General features: G+C 41.7%; 1 protein-coding gene and 2 pseudogenes across 1 annotated transcript; 2 read left to right on the top strand and 1 right to left on the bottom strand.

The window, feature by feature from the left end:
* Positions 1-2193: 2193 nt before the first annotated feature.
* LOC130838993 (glycine cleavage system H protein, mitochondrial-like) lies at positions 2194-5490 on the top strand (annotated as a pseudogene).
* Positions 5491-18909: 13419 nt separating this feature from the next.
* On the top strand, positions 18910-19573 carry LOC130839165 (RNA-binding protein 8A-like). Its single transcript, XM_057713094.1, has one exon. It carries the CDS (start codon positions 18915-18917, stop codon positions 19437-19439), a length of 525 nt encoding a protein of 174 aa, XP_057569077.1. The 5' UTR covers positions 18910-18914; the 3' UTR covers positions 19440-19573.
* Positions 19574-19854: 281 nt separating this feature from the next.
* On the bottom strand, positions 19855-20996 carry LOC130838992 (putative gonadotropin-releasing hormone II receptor; annotated as a pseudogene).
* Between the last annotated feature and the right edge of the window lie 255 nt (positions 20997-21251).

Below are 21251 nucleotides of genomic sequence, written 5' to 3'. Positions count from 1 at the left end.
ACAAATTTATTTATTTTTGGCTGTGTTGGGTCTTTGTTGCTGTGCACGGGCTTTCTCTAGTTGTGGTGAGCGGGGCTACTCTTCATTGCGGTGTGTGGGCTTCTCATTGCAGTGGCTTCTTTTGTGGAGCTTGGGCTCTAGGTGAGTGGGCTTCAGTAGTTGCAGCACGTGGGCTCAGTAGTGGTAGCTCACAGGTATAGTTGCTCTGAGGCATGTGGGATCTTCCTGGACCAGGGCTTGAACCCATGTCCCGTGCATTGGCAGGCGGATTCTTAGCCACTGCACACCAGGGAAGTCCCACTAATTGGTATACTGTTACTCAATATAAATTATTGAACAAATACAAATGATTGAATAATACATTAACTACTTTATACCTACGTTAATCCTGAAAACAAATGATCTCAGATGAATGATCTCAGTGGAAAAGTACAGGCATTGTGACAGGGCTGACATGCTGAAGGAAATGATAGTGACTTTGAAATGACATGGACTAAGGTCAAGTGGCAGAAGCAGATGTAGAACTCAGTTCATTTTTACTCTTTAATATGATTCCATTAAACATCACTGGATTGAAAAATAAATCCTGGATGTATTGATGTATTGTCATAAATGGTGACAAAGCATACTGTATGACAAGCAGGATTCAGGAATGGATAATGTAACGGAGGTGGAATGGTTTTCTGGTTTGGATGTCTATACTTCTGAAAGAAGACGGAAATGAATAGAAACTTAAAATATCATGAGATGCTGAATGTGTGTCAAGAATGCTAAAATTAAGAGCGGGACCAAAAATGTCCCCAATTATGTGGAGCATTTCCTTTACTACAGTAGCTGGGGAAAGGCATGCAGGATAGGTCAATATTGTGGATACAGTTGTCATCTAAAGCATATTTCTATAATGATCTGTCTTCCCTGCTTTCAACCTCAAAATCTGTTTTTCTCTTTCCAGGTATCCCTTTGTATATTCCAATCTTTTAGGCTCTTCCCTGTTTTTCAGTTCTTTTTTAGTGCTGTTTAATATATTCCCTACACAGAGTAATTCACTATGTTTTTTTAAAAAATTGCTAGAACACCTACTATGCAGAACATATAAGATACTGCCTGAAATAGAGACATAGATGTGGAGAACAAACATGGGGGGGGGGGGGGGAGGCGGGGACTTCCTAGGTGGCGCCATGGTTAAGAATTCCCCTGCCAATGCAGTGGACATGGGTTCGATCCCTGCTCCAGGAAGATCCCACATGCCGCGGAGCAACTAAGCCCGTGTGCCAAAAATAAATAAATAAATAAAATAAAAATAAAAACTTATAAAAAAAAAAACATGGGGGGGTGTTGGGGGGGAATGAATTGGGAGGGTGGGATTGCCATATACACATTACTAATAAGAAAAAAATATATCACATTGTACATTTTGGATATATGCAGTTTATTGTATGTCAATTGTATGTCAATAAAAGTTCTTAAAGAAAAAAGAGATACTGCCATTGTTCTCCAAATAGTGAAACGGTATCAGTAGAAAGAAGTATTTACATCAGTAACGACAATGCAGGAAAACAGCTGTAGTTGGTGCAAGAGAAATTAAAAACATCCGAGGAGGGAATTCAGAAGAGAAAGTGACCACTTTTAGTTGGGAGGAGAGGGGTGAACACAATTACAGAGGCGGCAGAACTTGAAGTGATACCTGAAGAGCGGGCGCTATTGCGCAGGTCAGGAAAGGGGTCCAGGTGAAGGAATACGTGGCGCGGAGGAGAGGCGAGCGTGCGCACATTCCGAGGAGCGCAGGGCGATGCCGCCAACTGACTGGACACAAGCCAGCATCCCCCAGCTTGCTCACTCACTTGGTTCATCCTGCTTGGCACCAGGTGATTACTGGTTACTATCAGAAATAACCCACCTAGTAAGATAAAAATGTGTATTCCGATGTGGCTCATCTATATCTGTTTTACTGTGGGAGCCGGCTTCCCCGTGATTCGCAGCCTTGTGTAGTTCACTCCCACGTTGCACCGCGGATGGTCTCTGGGCGGATATGATGCAGCAGAGAGGATGGAAAGCAGCTCCTGAGAGGAGGCTGTGATACTGCTGCTTCTGGCTTGGTGGCTTGCTTGCCCCCTCTTGGGTGGCGTCCTCTAGGAAAAGCCAGGTGCCGTGTGATGAGTAGCCCTGTGGAGGGGCCTACAGAGTGAGGAACTGATGCCGCCAGCCAGTAGCCACGTGAGTGGCCTTTGTAGGAGATCCTGAAACCTCAGCGAAGCCTTCAGAGAGCAAGTCCTGGCCGCGGTCTTGAAGGCAACCCCGTGGGGGACCCAGAGCCAGAACCACCAGCTACAGCGCTTCTGGGTCCTCATCCTGGCAGACTGTTAGCGCATGGTTTTTGGTTTAAGCTGTTGAGTTTTGGGGTAATTTTGTTAAGTATCATCAATAGACAACTAATGCTTTTCCCAACACCTAGAATAATGTCTGATATCTATCTTTCTATATGAACGTGTCAGTAAAGGTTTAATACATTTAATACATAAATAAGTAGAATATTCACTAACTTTTTATACTAGAGACTTTAAAAAAATTTGGTTCTAAATATATAATTTTTATATAGAACTCAAATTATGTTTAAAGAACTTTTAAAAATATTAATTTGCAACTATTCAGTGTACTGTTGACTTACTCCTTTCTCAGCTTAGTCCCTGACATTCAAATATCAATGTTGGCTGCAGGTTAAGATTTAATTTTCAGTAGCTGGCTTCATGCCATATAAAAGGCTATGATTCTATTTTTGTTTATTCCATATGATTTTTATTTTCGTCTCCAGAAGCAAATGAGAAAAAAAAATGGTTCATGAAAGTGTTGATTCTTCAGTGCAAAATTTGTAGATATATATGTAAACATAATCAGGAAACTTAATTTTTAAAATTTTATCTTCAGTTTTTATTACATTTAAAAGCTCTTTGTCATGAGGATATCTGAATTGAGAACTTAACATTTGTACAGGATCAAAGTGAAATGGAGACTTGAGGGTTTTTTTGTATATTTTGATCAATCCTTTAATTTTTAAGAAGACATTATTTTCTGAGAGCAGTTTAAGGTTCACAGCAAAATTGAGGGGAAGGTAGAGAGGTTTCCCATATACCTCTGCCCCCATGTGCATAGCCTCCACCATTATCAACATCCCCCCATTAGATGGTATATTTTTTGTATTAATTGATGAGCCTATACTAACATAATTATGCAAATACATAATTTACATGGAGGTTCCTTCTTGGTGTTGTACAGTCTATGGATTTGGACAAATGTATTATAAGGATAGGTTTCCATCATTAGAGTATCATACAGAGTATTTTCACTACCCTGATGATCCTCTGTGCTCTGCGTCTTCATCCCTTCCCCACCCCCAGCCCCTACAACCAGTGATGTCTCATCTGTCTCCATAGTTTTGCCCTTGCCAGCATGCCATGTAATTGGAGTCATACAGTATGTAGCATTTTCAGATTGGCTTCTTTCACTTAGAAATATGCACTTAAGACTTAAAACCTCTCATTTTGTTTAGTGCTGAACAATATTCCATTGTCCAGACACAGTGTATTTATCCACGCCTACTGAAGGACACCTTGGTTATTTCCAAGTCTTGGCAATTATGGATAAAGCTGCTATAAACATCCACATGCAAGTTTTTGTGTGGTCTTAAGTTTTCAGCTCCTTTGGGGAAAGAGCAAGAAGTGTGACTGATGAATTGGATTGTAGGTGTGTGTTCAGTTTTGTAAGAAGCTGCCAAACAGTCTTCCAAAGTGGCTGTACCATTTTATGTTCCCGAGAGCAATGGATGAGCGTTCCTGTTACTCCACATCATTGCTAGCATCTGCTGTCGTCTGTGTTCTGGATTTTCACCATTATAATAGATGCGTAGTTGTATTTTGTTGTTCTTTTAGTTTGCGTTTCCCTGACTGCATATAATGTGGAACATCTTTTTATATGCTTATTGGCCATCTGCATGTCTTTGGTGTGGTGTCTGTTAACGTCTTTGGCTCATTTTTTTAAAACACATTGTCATATTTTAAGAGTTTTTTGTGTAGTTTGGATAAGACTTTTATTAGGTGTGTCTGATAAACATTTTCTTCTAGTCTGTGGCTTGTCTTCTCATTGTGTAGACATTGTCACAGAGCAGACATTTTTAACTTTAAGAAAGTTCAGCTTATCAGTATTTCTTCCAACCCTTTTTATGTATTGAGATAATAGATACAAATGTGTTTTTTACAAGTTACTCACATAACTTCATGTAGAAGACAGACCCTAAAGTGATCCCCAATCTCTGATGTTCTTGCCTTTGTGAAGTCCCCTCTCCTTGAGTGTAGGGGGGCCTGTGATGAGCTTCTAACCAGTAGAACACAGCAAATGTGATGGGCTGGTATCCTTGTGATTATATTATTTTACATAAGAGTCTGTCATAGCTGACTGGAGCTACAGACTCCTCTCGTGAACCTGATGAAAAGAGTGGCCATTTAGAGAAGCCCCTGTGGAAAGCATGTGCAGGAGGCTTCCAGGGCCTGTGAGCCCCCATGAGCTGTGGTTGCCTGCAGCCAGCAGCCTGCAAGCAGCTGGGTGCTCACTCATACAGCTGCAGGTGTTGAATTCAGACAGCAAACTTGGAAGCAAAACTCTTCCTCAGTGAAGCCTCCATGTGAGAAGGCAGCTCTGCAGACACCTTGATTGTAGCCTGGTGAGACCATGAATAGAGGACCAGCTAAGCTGCTCCTGGACTCCTGACCCATGGAAACTGAGAAAGTTGTGCTATTTTAAGCAGCTACGTTTGTGGTAATTTTGTGCACAGCTAGAGAAAACTGACACATTTTGTGATTTAAATTTATTGTTACTGGCTCCGGCTCGCTCCGGCCCGGGGCCGCCCCCGCCCGCCCTCACCGGCCGGGGTGCTCTCGGTGCTGCGCGGAGCCCCTCCGCATCCCTGCGAGCGTGGCGCTGTGAGCGGCGCGAAGCGTGCGGGCTGCGGTGTACAGCCTGCGCGCCATCTCTGCGCCCAACGCGCCCTGCCCGCCGCGGCCCTGGGGACTGCGGGCCAGCGCCGTCCGGGCGCTGCGCACCGGCCCCGCTCTGCTCTCGGTGCCTAAATTCACAGACAAACATGAATGGGTAACAACAGAAAACGGTGTTGGAACAGTGGGAATCAGCAATTTTGCACAGGAAGCTTTGGGAGATGTTGTTTACTGTAGTCTGCCTGAAGTTGGGACAAAATTGAACAAACGAGGAATTTGGTGCTTTGGAAAGTGTGAAAGCTGCTAGTGAACTCTATTCTCTTCTATCAGGAGAAGTAACTGAAATTAATGAAGCTCTAGCAGAAAATCCAGGACTTGTCAACAAATCTTGTTATGAAGATGGTTGGCTGATCAAGATGACACTCAGTAACCCTTCAGAACTAGATGAACTAATGAGTGAAGAAGCATATGAGAAATACATAAAATCTATTGAGGAGTGAAAATGGAACTGCTAAATAAACTAGTTTGAAACAACTTAAAAAAAATTTATTGTTACTTATGTTCTTAACCTTTTAAACCCATTTCTGTCTTTGATAATAACAGATACATATATATATATATATATTTTCACTATTTCAAAATAAAGTTACTTCAGGACTTCCCTGGTGGTGCAGTGGTTAAGAATCCACCTGCCATTGCAGGGGACACGGGTTTGATCCCTGGTCAGGAAAGATCCCACATGCCATGGAGTGACTAAGCCTGTGTGCCACAACTACTGAGCCTGCATGCCTAGAGCCCGTGCTCCACAACAAGAGAAACCACCACAATGAGTAGCCCACGCACCACAATGAACAGTAATCCCTGCTTGCCGCAACTATAGAAAGCCCGCGCACAGCAATGAAGATCCCACGTAGCCAAAAATAAAAAAAACAAGAAACTTGCCCCAATATTTAAAAAAAAATACTTAACTTGCATATGTTTAAAAAAATAAAAATACAAAAATAAAATTACTTCAAAATAAAAAGTAATTACAATGACAAATCAGAACAAATCTTTTTTTGTTTTTAAGAATACACTTCCCATGGATATTATTTTATAACACTCTATGGGGAAGTGGTACGTTTGTGATTTTTTTTCCTTCCCTGAAACTGGATGACAATCATTTCTCTAACTTATTGGCACCTGTTTAATTATTATTTTTATGATTTTTGCTCCATTGGGTCTTTGTTGCTGTGCACTGGCTTTCTCTAGTTGTGGCAAGCAGAGGCTACGCTTCATTGCGGTACTTGGGCTTCTCACTGCAGTGGCTTCTCTTGTTGCAGAGCACGGGCTCTAGGTGCATGGGCTTCAGTAGTTGCAATGCGTGGGCTCTGTAGTTGTGGCTCGAGGGCTTTAGAGCCAAGGCTCAGTAGTTGTGGCGCATGGGCTTAGTTGCTCCACAGCATGTGGGATCTTCCTGGATCAGGGATCAAACCTGTGTTCCTTGCATTAGCAGGAGGATTCTTAACCACTTCACCACCAGGGAAGTCCCTGTTAAATTATTTTTACATATAGGAAAACAAAAGGGAAATGGGAAGATAGGTCCATTTGCTGTTGGTGGTCATTCATGCATTTTCTTGCAAACAGAGGTAGTTCTGTGTGGTGATGAGTCCCCTGCGGTAAATGGGTCTATTTCAACGTGGAACAGCCAACTGGCTTCTGTTCTGCAGGGAGGATTGGCTGACATCGTATATCAGTTTTCCTCCTGCCTTAGCTCCGGTCTCAATATATGAGCATGTAAAGAATGGCTGCATTTAACAGTCATGACGTGTGATCGTGTGATTCAGTATGATTTACATTGTGACGTGAACCTTAAACTTTTTCAGCCTGTACTAGGTCGTTCGCTGATTTGTCCTGGCAAAAGTAGACAAGAAACAACTTCAGATGCTGCAGTCCACATTCTCTGATTTTGTGAAATATCCAACTTAAATGTGTATTGACTGGAAAGACTTTTCTCATCTGTATGACATCTCTCTAATAATATTCTGCATGTTTTCTTGTTACTTTTTGCCTACATGTTGCCCTGTCCCATGACACAGCATATCCTTCAGGGCAGGAATCTATTTCCTTTTGCATTCTCAGCCTGCAGTCTAAGCTTCTCCACCAATTATTCAGTTGCTACTGCCAGGCGCTAAATTTTTCATGCATTGTTCCATTTGGGTCCCCTAATAAGTTTGTATTTTAGGTAATAATATTATATCCAGGCTACAGATGAGGAAACAAGTTTAACAAGTTGTTTAAAGCACTTGGCATTGAATGAAAGGCAGTTGGAAAATATATTTTTTAAAGGATAAACAGAAAGCAAATGAAGTTTTTCTTTGTTTTGTTTTTAATTAATTAATTAATTGGCTGCGTTGGGCCTTTGTTGCTGCACACAGGCTTTCTCTAGGTGCGGCAAGCGGGAGCTGTTCCTCATTGTGGTGCATGGGCTCCTCGTGGTGGATTCTCTTGTTGCAGAGCACAGGCTCTAGGCGTGTGGGCTTCGGTAGTTGCGGCACATGGGCTCTGTAGTTGTGGCTTGCAGGCTCTAGAGCGCAGGCTCAGTAGCTGTGGCGCATCGGCTTAGTTGCTCTGAGGCATGTGGTATCCTCCTGGGGCAGGGATTGAATCATATCCCCTGCACTGGCAGGCAGATTCTTACCCGCTGTGCCACCTAGGAAGTCCTTTTTGTTTGTTTTTAAAGAAATGATATGACAGGAGGATTTTGAGGGGAAAATATTCAGTGAACAAAATGTGTTTAGAGCCTGACCTCGGCTCTGACAAGATTGCGGATACGTGGAGCACGTTCTGATGAGGAAGGAAGCACACTGCTTCCCCAGACACCCCGTAAGGACAGAAGTGTGGACTGAGGGGAGTGATGAGAGCTCCTGGCCCTCGTAGGAGGGACGGCCATTGACAGTGACGGGGGCCACATGCTGAGCTTTGATGGGTTAGTTTAATAATAATATGATATATTTGACTAGGCAGAGAGTGAGAAAAAAATTCTTCTAGACCAGGAAAACTGGGTGACCAAGAGTGGGAAAATGAGAAAGTGTATTGGGACATATTTCAAAAATTTAAAAAAGTACATAAATGCAGAAATGAAGGCAGAATAGAGGAGGAAACCTCTGTGCCTTTCTCTCCTCTTGAAAGTCAACCCCATGAGTCTAATCTCCCAGCACCATTTTCACACCGAGTGTGTTCATTTGCTTCGGTTGTTGAGATGACTAAACAGCTGAGGTAAATATCCACTTCCTAACTGAATTCGACCAAATCTCCAAAGTTCTCCTCATCCTTCCGGGTCATTTTATTTTGTGACATACATCATGGTTCACTCGGCTGCTAACTACCCAAGTAGGGTTTATATTTGCATTTAGCAAAGTGCCTGCCACAGGCTGCTCAGCACAGCAAGATCTCAGCAAGTAAGTGTTGAGAGCCCTGGAGCTGGGGGCGGGGAATTAGGTGGAAATGGCTGAATTGGTGGCTGCTTCTTGTGGGAGCAGGAGGGGCATGTTGAGACCACAGCTGGGAGGCAGAGCACAGGAGTCCGGGTTGTGTGTATTTTATCATCTTGTCATGAGCAGCCACTGAAAGGTCACTTGAGCAGTGGAGCGGTCGTGAGTGGAACCACTGTTTGAAAAATTTAACTGAGCAGGAGATTGAAGGAGGAAAGGTGGTATTGGAATCTAATCTCATAGTTGAGGAGGAGACAACAGGCCTAACCCAGGCAGCAGGAATAGGAAGAAAGAGATGACAATCCTGAGATCTAAAGAACAGGGGGTAGAAGCTCAATTCTAATTCCTTCTTTGAGACGCTCTGGAGTGTGGAGATTGAGTCGCCATGTTCCTTTGGTTGCTGGCCTCCAGCAGGAACGTCCTGTTGCTCTCTGTGGGTGGAGGGCGTGTTGGGTTGGCTGTTGGTGTCGTGCCATTGTCTGGTGGCACTTTCCCAGCACCTGAGCCCTACTCATATTAGGGAGAGTGCAGCGTACACAGAGGGAGGTGCTCAAGTTCTGCTCACGTGACCTGGGCTCAATCCTTGCCTTCCCTCCTGTACCTGAGAGTTCATTGCTGACCCTCCCTGATCCCCTGATTCAAGTGCACAGGAGGTTCGCAGGACTGTGAGTGCGGCGGGCGTGGCCTCCGTGGGGATGAAGGGATTTTCTAAACTCTGATCACCACATTCAGTGAACAAACCAAGGAATGTGTCTCCCACTTGATAGGGTCTGTCTGTGCATGTCATGTTCTTAAATATTGGGCTCAAAATTATCTTATAATGGGACCTATTAAGCTTATTTTCTTAAGAACAAAATTGGTATGCATTGCCTCTTTTCGGTGAACAAAAACAAAGATTCCCCTTTGAACTGTCTTTTGAATAAGAGGAAAATTTCCACACAATGGAACTATAAATTTAAGTGAAATACACTCTGGAATTTACAATAGATGGCAGACCATGTTCTTAGTCTTTCTGAAGGTGTAAAGTTGTAGCTAATTGCTTTGTTCTCAATTTTAAAGAGTAAAGAGTTCATAAGTAATATGCTCGAGTGGCAGTTTGCAAAGGCTCTAAAACCTCTCAATGTAGTTTTCACTGCCAAAGATGTAATTCTTCTGAATGTTGATTATTCCCATGAATTTTAAAATATTTTAAAATACCCACAGACACTAAACAGATGGAAATGATCTCTGAATTCCCTTTGAATAGAGCTGTATATTTCAATGAGAAGCCTACTATTTTTGTTTCCTATGACACATGCATCCTTTATCTAAATACGTTTCTTAAAAATATAGGGTTTTACAGTGAAATGTAAATAATGAAATTAGTACTTCCTGTTAGTAAGAAGCAAATTTTCAAAAATTTTGGGTTACACACTATGTGTGTATGTATGTGTATGTTTGTATATATATGTGTGTATACATACATAAGGAGAGTCTGTTTACTTCATATCTGGCAGCTCTTGGTTCATTGGAAATATCAATCATTAAGTGACAGCATGATCTACTTAGTGTCCTAAACTCTTCTGTATTACAAATTTTATCAAACATTTAAAAATATTTAAGTGTGTGTTCAGTACTCTACTATTGTTTAAGTAAAGATACAATAAATATGCATCATTTTTCACCCCTTCCTGTAGCCAAAATTCAGCCTCTGTACCCCAATACTAAATTAAATCTTGGAGACAGAGTGTTGGGTGAAGTAGAAAAGAAGAGCTTTATTGCTTTGCCAGGCAAAGGGGGCCACAGTGGGCTAATGCCCTCAAAACTGTGTGTCCCAATCTGGAGCAGGTAGTGAGGACGTTTGTCGTCTCGATTCAAAGAGGAGGGCGTGGTCAGCGTGTGGACATTCTTCTGATTGGTTGGTGGTGAGGCAGTTGGGAGTCAGCATCATCAATCTTCAGGTTCCAACTGGTCTGAGGTCTCCATGCTTGTGGGCAGCATCCAGTTAACCCCTCCCACCTGGTGAGCATTTCAGTATCTGCAAAACAGCTCAAGGATATTGTATGTATATCCCCTGAGGGGAAACCAGGACCCTGCCCCAAGGCTGCACTATTGTCTCTTGGCTGCTTCTCCCTGGTCTCCTCATCCCCTCCCTTCCCTGATTAGCAATTGTTTGAACCTGCCCTTTGGAATTCAGGGACGGTCAAGGAGGCTGAATCCCATTCCCTGCAAAAAAGAAATGAAGGAAACCGGAAGACGTTTGTGCCCAGGAGCCCCACAGTGTCCTGCTCAGTTTCATTCCAACCAAAAAACAGCACAAATAACCCAATGAAAACCACAATCATTTGACGTAAATATAATTCTTTGGGAAACCCCAACACCAAAAGATTGAGACTTTTCAAGGCACTGACTCAACCTGGCCGTGTTTATGTTTTTTAAAGTCAGGTTTTGTATACAAAGAACTTTCACATATAACAAGGTGATCGGAATCCTCGTTTTAGTGGCCACAGGTTCAGCAGATAATAGCAGCAGCAAATAAGCACATAAGGAAAGTAACCAAATCAAGGCATGAATAGAACAGTTATTTTACTAACTCAGGCCCCTACCCTGGGAGCCCATAGACAGGGCGGTAACTAAGGTTTGTTTCAGTTAAATTACAAAGAATCCAATTTTCCTCTGGGTTCTTCAAATCCCACAACCTTCCACACAAGCAATTAGAAATCATACATGAAAGTACAATTCAGAGAGAAGAAACATTAAATCTCTTAGCTTGTTTCTGAAATTGAATGTAATTTAATCTTATGTTTTGACTTTGAGAAATTACACCATGGAAACGTTTATTTTATTATTTTTAATCAATTAATTTATTCATTTTTGGCTGTGTTGGGTCTTCATTGCTGCGCACAGGCTTTCTCTAGTTGCAGCCAGTGGGGCTACTCTTTGTTATGGTGTGCAGGCTTCTCATTGCCTTGGCTTCTCTTGTTGCAGAGCACAGGCTCTGGGTGTGCAGGCTTCGGTAGTTGTGGCACACGGGCTCAGTAGTTGTGGTGCAGAGGCTTAGTTGCTCCGAAGCATGTGGGATCTTCCCAGACCAGGGATCAAACCTGTGTCCCATGCATTGGCAGGTGGATTATTAACCACCACGCCACCAATAAAGTCCCAAAACATTTATTTTAGATGACATGCCAATTCCTGTGCCATGAAAAGCAGGATTTGCACTGGGAAGTGACCAGTACTTGAGTTTTTTCGTTTTGTTTAGTTTTTTGGCCACACTGCATGGCTTGTGGTATCTTAGTTCCCTCACCAGGGATCAAAGACTGGGCTCACAGCAGTGAAATCACCAAAATCTAACCACTGGACCAGCAGGAAATTTCTAGTACTTGAATTCTGAACATTGCATTTGAATTCCAACTTGACCACTAAGAAATCTACCTTTCTGGGATGCACTGTCTTCATTTAGTTAGGTTTCCTTGACAAGTAAATTTCTTGAGGAAATGGTTTGTAAATGTAAAATACTACGCAAGGATTAGTCACTATTATTTTTCTTTTTTTTTGTTATTTCAAACTCTTGGAGAGCCATCTTGTAAGCTCACCTGAGTGTGATCTGTCATCATTTGAAATTTAAGTATCACGTCAACAGTAAAATTATTAATAATGCCACTGGTATAGAAGTAAAAATTAACATTTCCATGAAGAGCAGTGATATCTGAAATTACAGCATGAGTCATCACTGTTTGATGAGATTCTTTTTAGAAGCCAGGCTTAGAGACGGCTGGTTTTCTTTTCACTCCTATGATTGCTTTTGTTTGGTGTAAGGTAAATGACCACTTAGAGAATACACTGTATACAGGTAAATTAAAGGCTGGTTGTATTACATAACTCCTAAAATCTGTAGATAAGAAAGTTCTTTGCCACAAAATATCTTCCCCATTGGGGTGGGTGCTCCAGAGTTACTATTTGTAGTGATTACATGACAATTAATTTTATAGAACAAAACCATGTTGTATTCTTTCTCTTTGTGGACTGGTATCATCTAACTGACATTGTTGCCTTCAAAATAATTGGACAGTCACTGTTGGCACTTTCAGGGAATGGAAGGTGGAAATGAGAGCTGTGCTCTTTTCTGATTTTCCTCAGATTCTCAGGAAAAAAACCTTTTTCTTACTTCATCCTCATATTTGTATTCCTCCTGTCATCCAAAACAAAAACTAATTGAATGAAAATTCTGTACTTTAAAGGTTATACTCTTTCTGCTTATATCTACAGCTATTCCTTTTCCCTAAATCATTACATATATGTAACATTTAGGATCTAGGAGGAGGAAAGGAGGATTGTGAAATAAATAGGACATGTCTCTGATGTCTCTGAAACAAGAGAAGCTATTTTACTTACTAATTCACACAGATAGGCTTGGTCTGGCTTCATCTGCCACTTGGTGTCTCAACGAGAAGGGATGCAGCTACAGCAGCTTAGAGATTATGATGTGATCCTTCCAAAGAATGAGAACTGGGACACAGTGTGGTGTGTAGCATAAAAAGATGGGATTTTCTCAATACTTTAATAAGGTGTGAATAGTTTGTGGCCTTTCCTCCTATTCCGTAAAACCTCATGTTGAAACACTAAGGACATGGGAAAGTTATACCCTTTAAGATTAAGTAGAATTTAATACACACTTCATGCATATTTACTTATTTATAAATATTTTTTAAAATTAGAGAAAGAAGAATTCTATTTTTCTAGCTTGGGGTTTACCTATGTTGATGATAAATTTATTCTCACTTAAAACATCATGGTAGCTATGTGTGTGTCTATCTCTGTCTCCATCTCTGTCTGTGACTTGCAGAAGTTAGAAGCACATATGACATATGTAATCAGATAATTTCTAAGTGGCCTGGAATAGATATTGGCACATGGCCCCCTGGGCTGCTTCTCTACAACTCTATTCACTAAGGTTATTGTGGGTTTCCTTTGTCATTTGGGATGATCTGGGCTGCAGGTAAGACTGTATCCTTGCTATGATGCTCAGTGCAGTGAGAAGGTTGTTTTCTGCTGTAACAATTATTGGAGGAGTACTTGGCCTCAGGCTGGGTGGTGCCGCCCTCACTGACGGCTTCAAGAACCTTGGTGCCTCCCGTGTCTCTCCTCTGTCTTGTGCTTGTCCTCACAGCCTCCCTTCATGTGTTGTGTGATGGCTGCAGGGATTCCAGCGATCACACAGAAGAGATAAGAGTGAGCAGAGAAAAAAGGAATATCCTCCCTTGATTGTTTTCAATTTAGGTTTAAATGACTTTTGCCCTGTGCGGCTCTCGCCCGTGGCACCTTGCACTGCCTCCCAGGATGCCTGAGAGACAGCGTTTCACCTGCATCATCTCAGCATCTGCCATCCCTGCTCTAAGCAAAGGGTTTGCAGCATTTCCAAACCATTGTTGCTCTCCACCGTGGCAGCATTTGCCATACTGCCTGCCTGATTTCTCGTTAAAACTTACCTCCTCAGAAACAAGTATATTTTTGTTCATATTCTGGCAACAAGGGTGTGTAGATATGGGGAAATTTTTAATTTTTAACATAGACCCTATTATTTTTTAACTTCAGAGTAGTTGCACCATGGTTATAATAATTATACGCAACAATCTTTGGTTGCTGGCAAGATTGACTGATGGATGCTAAAATTCAGAATGCTCTTTGATTCTGAGATGGAGTTTTTAACTGTGGTTTTACCTGGTTTCCAATGGTTCACAAGAGCCTCTGCTTAATTCCCCAGGCTCATCTCTCCCCATTTTCTCCTCCACTTAACATTCTAAACCTTATAACATGGATCTTACCTTGTTAGCTGCTCAACACTCTCCATCCTCTGTATATATTTTTGGCTTTGAGTGAACACGTTCTCCCCATTCCTTATCTCATTGTCTTCTATGGTTGTTCAGGTCTCAGCTGAGACGTTACTGCCTCTGGGAAGCTTTCCTGATTCCTTTAAGGTTTTTTTCCCTCTTTCTCATTCTGGAACAATGTCATTTTACTTTCTTTGTCTACTTTTCATACACAGTTGTTTCATTTTGCCTTTATTATTTCTAAATAGTTTTAATTACATATATTAATTAGAATTTTTTAGAATCCTTAATTCCTAATTAAAACTAGGAAGTAAGCTATTGTGGATTGTTACACTAGCATTCTGTGGATTGGAATATTTATAAAAACATTTTATGATTTCTAGAAATCTATCATTTCTCACAGTAAATTTTTCAGTGTGGCACAGAACAGTTTTTCAGTGTGTTTTCTAATAAGCCCCAATATCTTTAGTTCTTCTGTAAAAGGAAGCCAAAGGGGGATAAACCTATGCTCAGAAATTAATGCTTCAGTATTTTATCTTATTTGGAAATGATCTAGATATTCAATGAGTGTCCATCATTTATCTCAGTGTAACCTTAAGGTTTCAAGGTACCAAAAATCTTTGGAAACTGTTTTTAAGTAGACATACTATAAAGCATAGTTATTGTTGAACAGTTACTTTATAAACTTTTATCTTACATCCCTTTGATTCACTTTTCTTAACAATTATGTTTATATTAGTTATAAAATTTTTATGAGACATTAAACAGCTAACCATCTTCTTAAGCTGTCTTTCTTGCTGACAACGTATGTAACAGAGATAGCATAAACTCACGTTACTGAACCTGGGTTTGGCTGCTCGCTGCTTGAAAGCCAATAATTGAGAAGCAAGTGTCAGTAGAAAGAAAAGCTGCATTAATCAGCAATCTGGGGAAAAGGTGGACCCATGTCCTGAGACTGATTCTGAAGATCCTGCTCAGCTATGATAGTTTTTTAAGGGAAAAAGGGGAAAGAATCTCAGTGAATCGTCAAGGCAGGAGGTTGGATTCTGCATCATTCTCCGTTGTTGGCTGACTCTTCAGATTTTAACTTGCCTGTGTGATCTGCCTGCAGGATTATTATGGGGGCTGTTGGGGGTAGAGAGCTAGTCATTCTTTAACTACTTAATTCTTCTTTCTTTTCCTAAATAAAAAGAAGAATGAACAGGTTGGGCAAGGCATTCAGGTGTGTACTCAGGAGAGCATAAGTTAGGAGTTAGGTTAAATTGCCCGGTGACCTCATTCCTGTAATTAGGTTCTCTTAAAGTTAGAGGGGAACAGAAATTGACAGACAGGAAAGGGGCAGAAGAGCTGCTTTCAATTCCCCATGGTCAAACATCATTCCATTTCTGTGGGATTAGGGACAAAGGTATATCTTCTGTAACTTTTTCATGATGACATAGGGCACCATATTCTCAGAGTGGAAGATGTCGCCATGGCTCTACAGCATCTCTTTGCTGACAATTTTAGTTGCCTACTTACATATATGGGCAGAGCAAGCTACAATTATTTAGATACTCACAAAGATATAGATTATTATGAGCGCTAATATTAATCCCATTCTTTTAAGGCCAGTTCTTGGAATTGTGCTAGCCAGAGATTCAGTACTGCTCAAGATGGAGCAGCTTATGTCATGGCTATGGTCTGCTCATCATTCAGGTAGCTTTTTTCCTCTGGTAGTAGTTATAGCATCTGTAAAACAACTCAGGAATGTGCATCAAACACTGAGTCTGTGACTCTATCATCCTAATCATTAACTGCTCACGTGTTCTCTTCTCTGACTCTGGGAGGCCTGGAAGACCTTCAGGTTTTCAACAAACAAGAGGCAGGGGACACAGAGGGGCTTTTGTACTTGGGGAGGGGCGGCCTGCAGGGTTCTGCTCAGTTCTATTACTGGATGCAAGTTTGTGTGTGCCATGCACACTGAAGCCGAACAACTGAAACATCAGAGTTTGGAGCAGAGACATGTCTATTGCGGTGCTCAGCAATGAGAATAGGTGGCCTGTGCTGAAAAAAACCCAAACTCTCTGGTATTGGGGGGGAAGTTTTTAATAGGCAAAATTTTGGGTGAGGGCTGCAGGGTGTGTGACTTTCTTCTGATTGGTTGCTGGTGAGGTAACAGGGCGGTGCTCCAGGACTCTTGTGCTCAGCCTGGTGTTACCATCCTCCACCTGGGTGGGGGCCTTAGTCCCTGCAGAAGAACTCAAAGATACTGTTCTGTATATTCCCTGAGGAGGAACTAGGACCCTGCTTTATTCTGCACTATAGTTTCTTGGCTGCTCCTTTGTTTCTTCATTTCCTCCCTTCCCTGATTAGCAAGTGTTTGAATCTGCCCTTTGGAACTCTAGGAAGGTCAAAGAGGCTGAAGCTCTTTTCCTGCAAATAAGAAACAGGGGACATAGAAAAGATTTGTACCAGGGATGGCCCCACAGCGTCTTGCTCCATTTCAGTTTCACTTATTTGATTTTTAATAAACCTAGGTAGAATAAAAGTATTATATTTAATGCTGATAATTGTAAAGACATGCATGTTTTAATGCAACATACAAACTAGCTTTTATTTACTGAAGATTATCCTAGATCATGTTAACTTCTAAAACATTTGGGTTAGTTTCTGTATTTCTGAGGGTATACTTGATTTTTTTTAAATAAACACTTGTCTATGAAAAACAATTAAATTGAACCCTTCACAAATTAATTTTAGTAAAACCAGAGGTACAAAAAAAATCACACATTTTATAACACATAAATACACATTACTGAGTCTAAGCTTGCTCTGCTCGCTGCAAGACAGGCCAGTGAATCAGAGATGAGGTGTTGAGGTGTTGCAGAAATCGATCCCACGAGAAACCAAGCACCACACTTGGAGGGTTGGAGAACTCAGGTTTATTGAGCTGGCGGACCCAGACGAGCTAACGCTCCAAAATTCTGGGCCCTGGTCCAGGTGAATTCTCTCCTTATATAGGTTAAGACACATAGCTACAGTTGGCATTAATTGATTGGCTACTCAGTTTCCGTAGGTTACAAGTGATTATAGAGCACGGGAGTTGCTAGTGGTTACACGCAAAGGGTTTTCAAACAAAGGCAAGCAGAGGCAGGAACAGAACATTCCATACTTATCTGATCATCTTTTAGGTTCCAGGTGATAAAGTATTTTGTTCTAACTCTCGTGCAGCAAGCAGGTTTTACAGAAGCAGAGCAGGCATACAGCTGTTTTCTAGCTGTGTATGAACTCCAGGTTTGCCTCATCAGAGGCAAGGAATACGACTTTATTTGGAAAGCCGGCAGATGGAGAAGATGGCAGACTAGTGTCTTCAATAAACCATCTTATTGGGGTCTGGATGCCAGTTTGTTATACAGAATCAGAGAGGGAGGGGCTGTGAGAAGGTAAAGTAAAAGCTCAGAATAGAGAGGGAGAGGCTGTGAGGAAGTAAAGTGAAAGGGCCATCAGTCTTACAAAAGATCTCCAGGAATGACCAGCCTGGGTGAGGGGATATGTTAATTTCAGCCATTCACACAGGTGGGCAGGGCAGAGTGTCTGCCTGTGAGCTGAACAGAGGCACTTTAGTTCAACATTCAGGCAGAGGGGCAGGGTTCCCTGAGGCAGGCCATCATGTATGATTACAATAACAAAAGCAACAAAATGCAAAGGTTAAGGTCAAAGAAACAGATCCAACAGGGAGCCCAATTTAGCTCTTCCCAGTAACACACAGACAGATGAAAACAGATATCTTATCGCTTTTGTTTTAAAATTTTAGCCATGAGACAGGTACAATAATACAAAAAACACTAGTTTATTAAAAAAAAAGTTGGTTGTAAATTGTTTCTGAGCTTAGAAATAATTAATTAATTAATTAAAAGACAAAAAGTAAATAAGTTGTTTCTGACAGAGGGAATGAGTTATCTGCTCAGATGGCTAACACTTTTTACTAATATACATGGAACAGAAACTTAAGATTTTTCACTTGCTTAATTTCCAAATAGCCTTCTTCCACTTTTTTCCCTTCTGATATGAATTACCTTCCTGAAGTTTGCATTTCAAAGAGATGGCCTAGATCTGAGTGCTTGGAGAAACTTGGTAGAACATTTACAACTCAAAAGACACAGAGAAATAATGCAAATCCCTCTAAGAAGGACTTTTCCCCCCTAAAGCCAGAATTTTTACAATATCTACAAGCCTTTGAGGTGAATAGGGGAGGTTTGGGGATTGGTAACAGGCTAGATGGGCATTGAATTATTTTCAGAGCTGCATTTCTGTTATTGTAAAGACTCCGTTTCTAAGACAATGAAAATTATTTTTAATTCCTCAAAGAATTGGGTTGCAACCTGGATGAGTTCAAAAGCTCCCCTTCCTTCCCATTTTAACTACTTATTTTCAAGTTGCTTCTTCATATCATGGAGAAGACCTTCAATTAAGATGGAAATCAAAAGATTGCCATGTTATAGATTTAGAGCTTTGTCTTTGGAATGTTTTTTGTTTTTGTTTTGTTGTTGTTGTTAGCTTAGAAGACTTTAAAAAAATTTTCTATTAGGCTCTTCTGCCAATTTTCCCAAGATCACATCTTCAGGCTCCAGAGTGAGTGGCATTTAAAGTAGAGTATAGAGAGCGAAGGCAAGATGGCGGACGTACTGGATCTTCATGAGGCCGGGGGCGAGGATTTCGCCATGGATGAGGATGGGGACAAGAGCATCCACAAACTAAAAGAAAAAGCGAAGAAACGGAAGGGCCGTGGCTTTGGCTCCGAAGAGGGGTCTCGAGTGTGGATGCGTGAGGATTATGACAGTGTGGAGCAGGATGGCGATGAACCCGGACCACAACGCTCAGTTGAAGGTTGGATTCTTTTTGTCACTGGAGTCCAGGAGGAAGCCACAGAAGAAGACATCCATAATAAATTTGCAGAGTATGGAGAAATAAAAAACATCCACCTCAACCTGGACAGACGTACAGGATATCTAAAGGGGTATACTCTAGTTGAGTATGAAACATACAAGGAGGCCCAGGCTGCTATGGAGGGACTCAATGGCCAGGATTTGATGGGACAGCCAATCAGTGTGGACTGGTGTTTTGTTCGGGGTCCACCCAAGGACAAGAGGAGAGGTGGCCGAAGACGCAGCATAAGTCCGGACCAGAGGCGTCGCTGACCCATTGTGTGTTGTCCAGGTGTTCTCTCCAGAAATTGCATTTGACCATGCACCCTTGGTGAAATAGGGCTGGGGTGGAACTCTCTGTGTTTATATTTAATCTTTTATCCTATGCTGGTTACTGTTTCATTTGAGTTATGAGTAAATGTCCAATTTTTGTTTTTTAAAATTACTTTCCTATTCTAGTATTGCAAGCTCTGAAGCACTACTTACAGTAAGGCAAATCAGGGACTGAATTCTGTGTGAGTTTTTACCTTAGATATAGTCTCAAGTCTCAGCTCGGGTCAAAGTAGAGACACTACTCAGTATTTCTTTTCCTTGGAAGCTAAGAGAGCAGGGGTAGAAGTGAGATGTCCTCACAGTACTGAAGAATAATTATTTTATTCCTATATATGCTGTCCTCAGCAAGTGGATGTCATGGGAATGTCTCTTTTGTTTTTTCTGCCTTTCTTGCTGCCACATTTGTTTGTATTCTGTATGTCTAAGGGCTTGAATCTTCTGTTGGGGCATTCTCCCAGAATCTCCTTCCCTGGAGGAGTCTATACTAAGTTCTTGGTGCCCTCTTCGGCAGCCAGGGGTGAAGGCTCCATAGAGGAGAGGATCCAGAGGAGCACTGAGGAGGCCAAAGAGGAAGAGGATATGGCTGAGGCTGGGAGGCACTTCAGTTAGCATGGTGGGAGAGAACCAGTACCAAAGACCCAGCAGGTAATAGAAAATACACTCAAATTCAGAACCACTCAGCTTCTGAATTGATGAACGGGCAGAAATAGTGAGATGGAGCTCTTCCCCTATGAGGAAGAGAATGGTATGAGCCCTCTTCCCTTCCCAACCTGGGACTATGTGCTCCCCTCCTACCAGGGAATTATGACAGATGCGCTGCAAAGAAGGTTTCAGTTGAGGTGCTGTGTTACATGAAGCTACAAAGTCTATTTGAAGTCTTCTTGGTGCCCAAGAGCAAAGGAATACTGATTACCCTTCCTAATTCTTGCCCAGTTAACTCTACTTCAGAGAATGATGGCTAGCAGCTGGTTAGAATTGAAGACATTCAATAAAATTATGTGCAGCATCAGCTGCTAGAGATATGGTTAGCAGCTCACTTCTGGTTTGATAGATAGCTAGCAAGCTAGAGGCAATAGTTTTAGGGTACGTGTTAGGACCTGGGGGTTGGGATCTCACCATGGTTACCGTTCCTTGTCTGGGGACTGGACACACTGAGGACAGTGCAGCTATAGCAGACAGTCATGGCAGTCAGAAGCAGCAGAAGGTGAAGAGGTTATAGGTGGTCTCTTGCCATGGAGCCTTGAAGCTGCCTTTGGTGACACACTGAGTGAAGGGGACTGGACCAGCTCAGTGGACGGTATGGAACAGGAACAGCTGGAATGGAGTCAGGGACTATTAGAACTGGTCTCCCCAATCCCCTGCCAACCTACCTACCCTCAACGCTCTTCCCAATTCATTTTTTTTTGATGTGATTGTTGAGAAAATTTGGGAGCTAATACAGTACATAATCCCAAATCATTCTTAATTCCCTGCAGTGCTGAGTAATGGTACATCCATGGTGCCATATTTAAAAGGTTAGGAATGTATCTTGAAAACCCCTATCTTTCTCTTAGGCAGTGTTTGTTAAATCCGGGACTTAAAGAATCCTGTCTTCTCTAGTGCTGTTCTAACATTGCATTTTATAAAAAGATATTTCTGCCATTTCACGTTCTTTTTTTCCTCACCAACATTTTTACCTGAAATGATTTTCCTGATGTGTCTCTGTGGGAAAAAGAATTCTTGTATAAAATGGGTGCTGCTAAAATTTCAGAC

This window comes from Hippopotamus amphibius, chromosome 16 (assembly GCF_030028045.1).
Source record: "Hippopotamus amphibius kiboko isolate mHipAmp2 chromosome 16, mHipAmp2.hap2, whole genome shotgun sequence".
Lineage (NCBI taxonomy): Eukaryota > Metazoa > Chordata > Mammalia > Artiodactyla > Hippopotamidae > Hippopotamus > Hippopotamus amphibius.
This window is presented reverse-complemented; position numbering and strand designations above follow the sequence as displayed.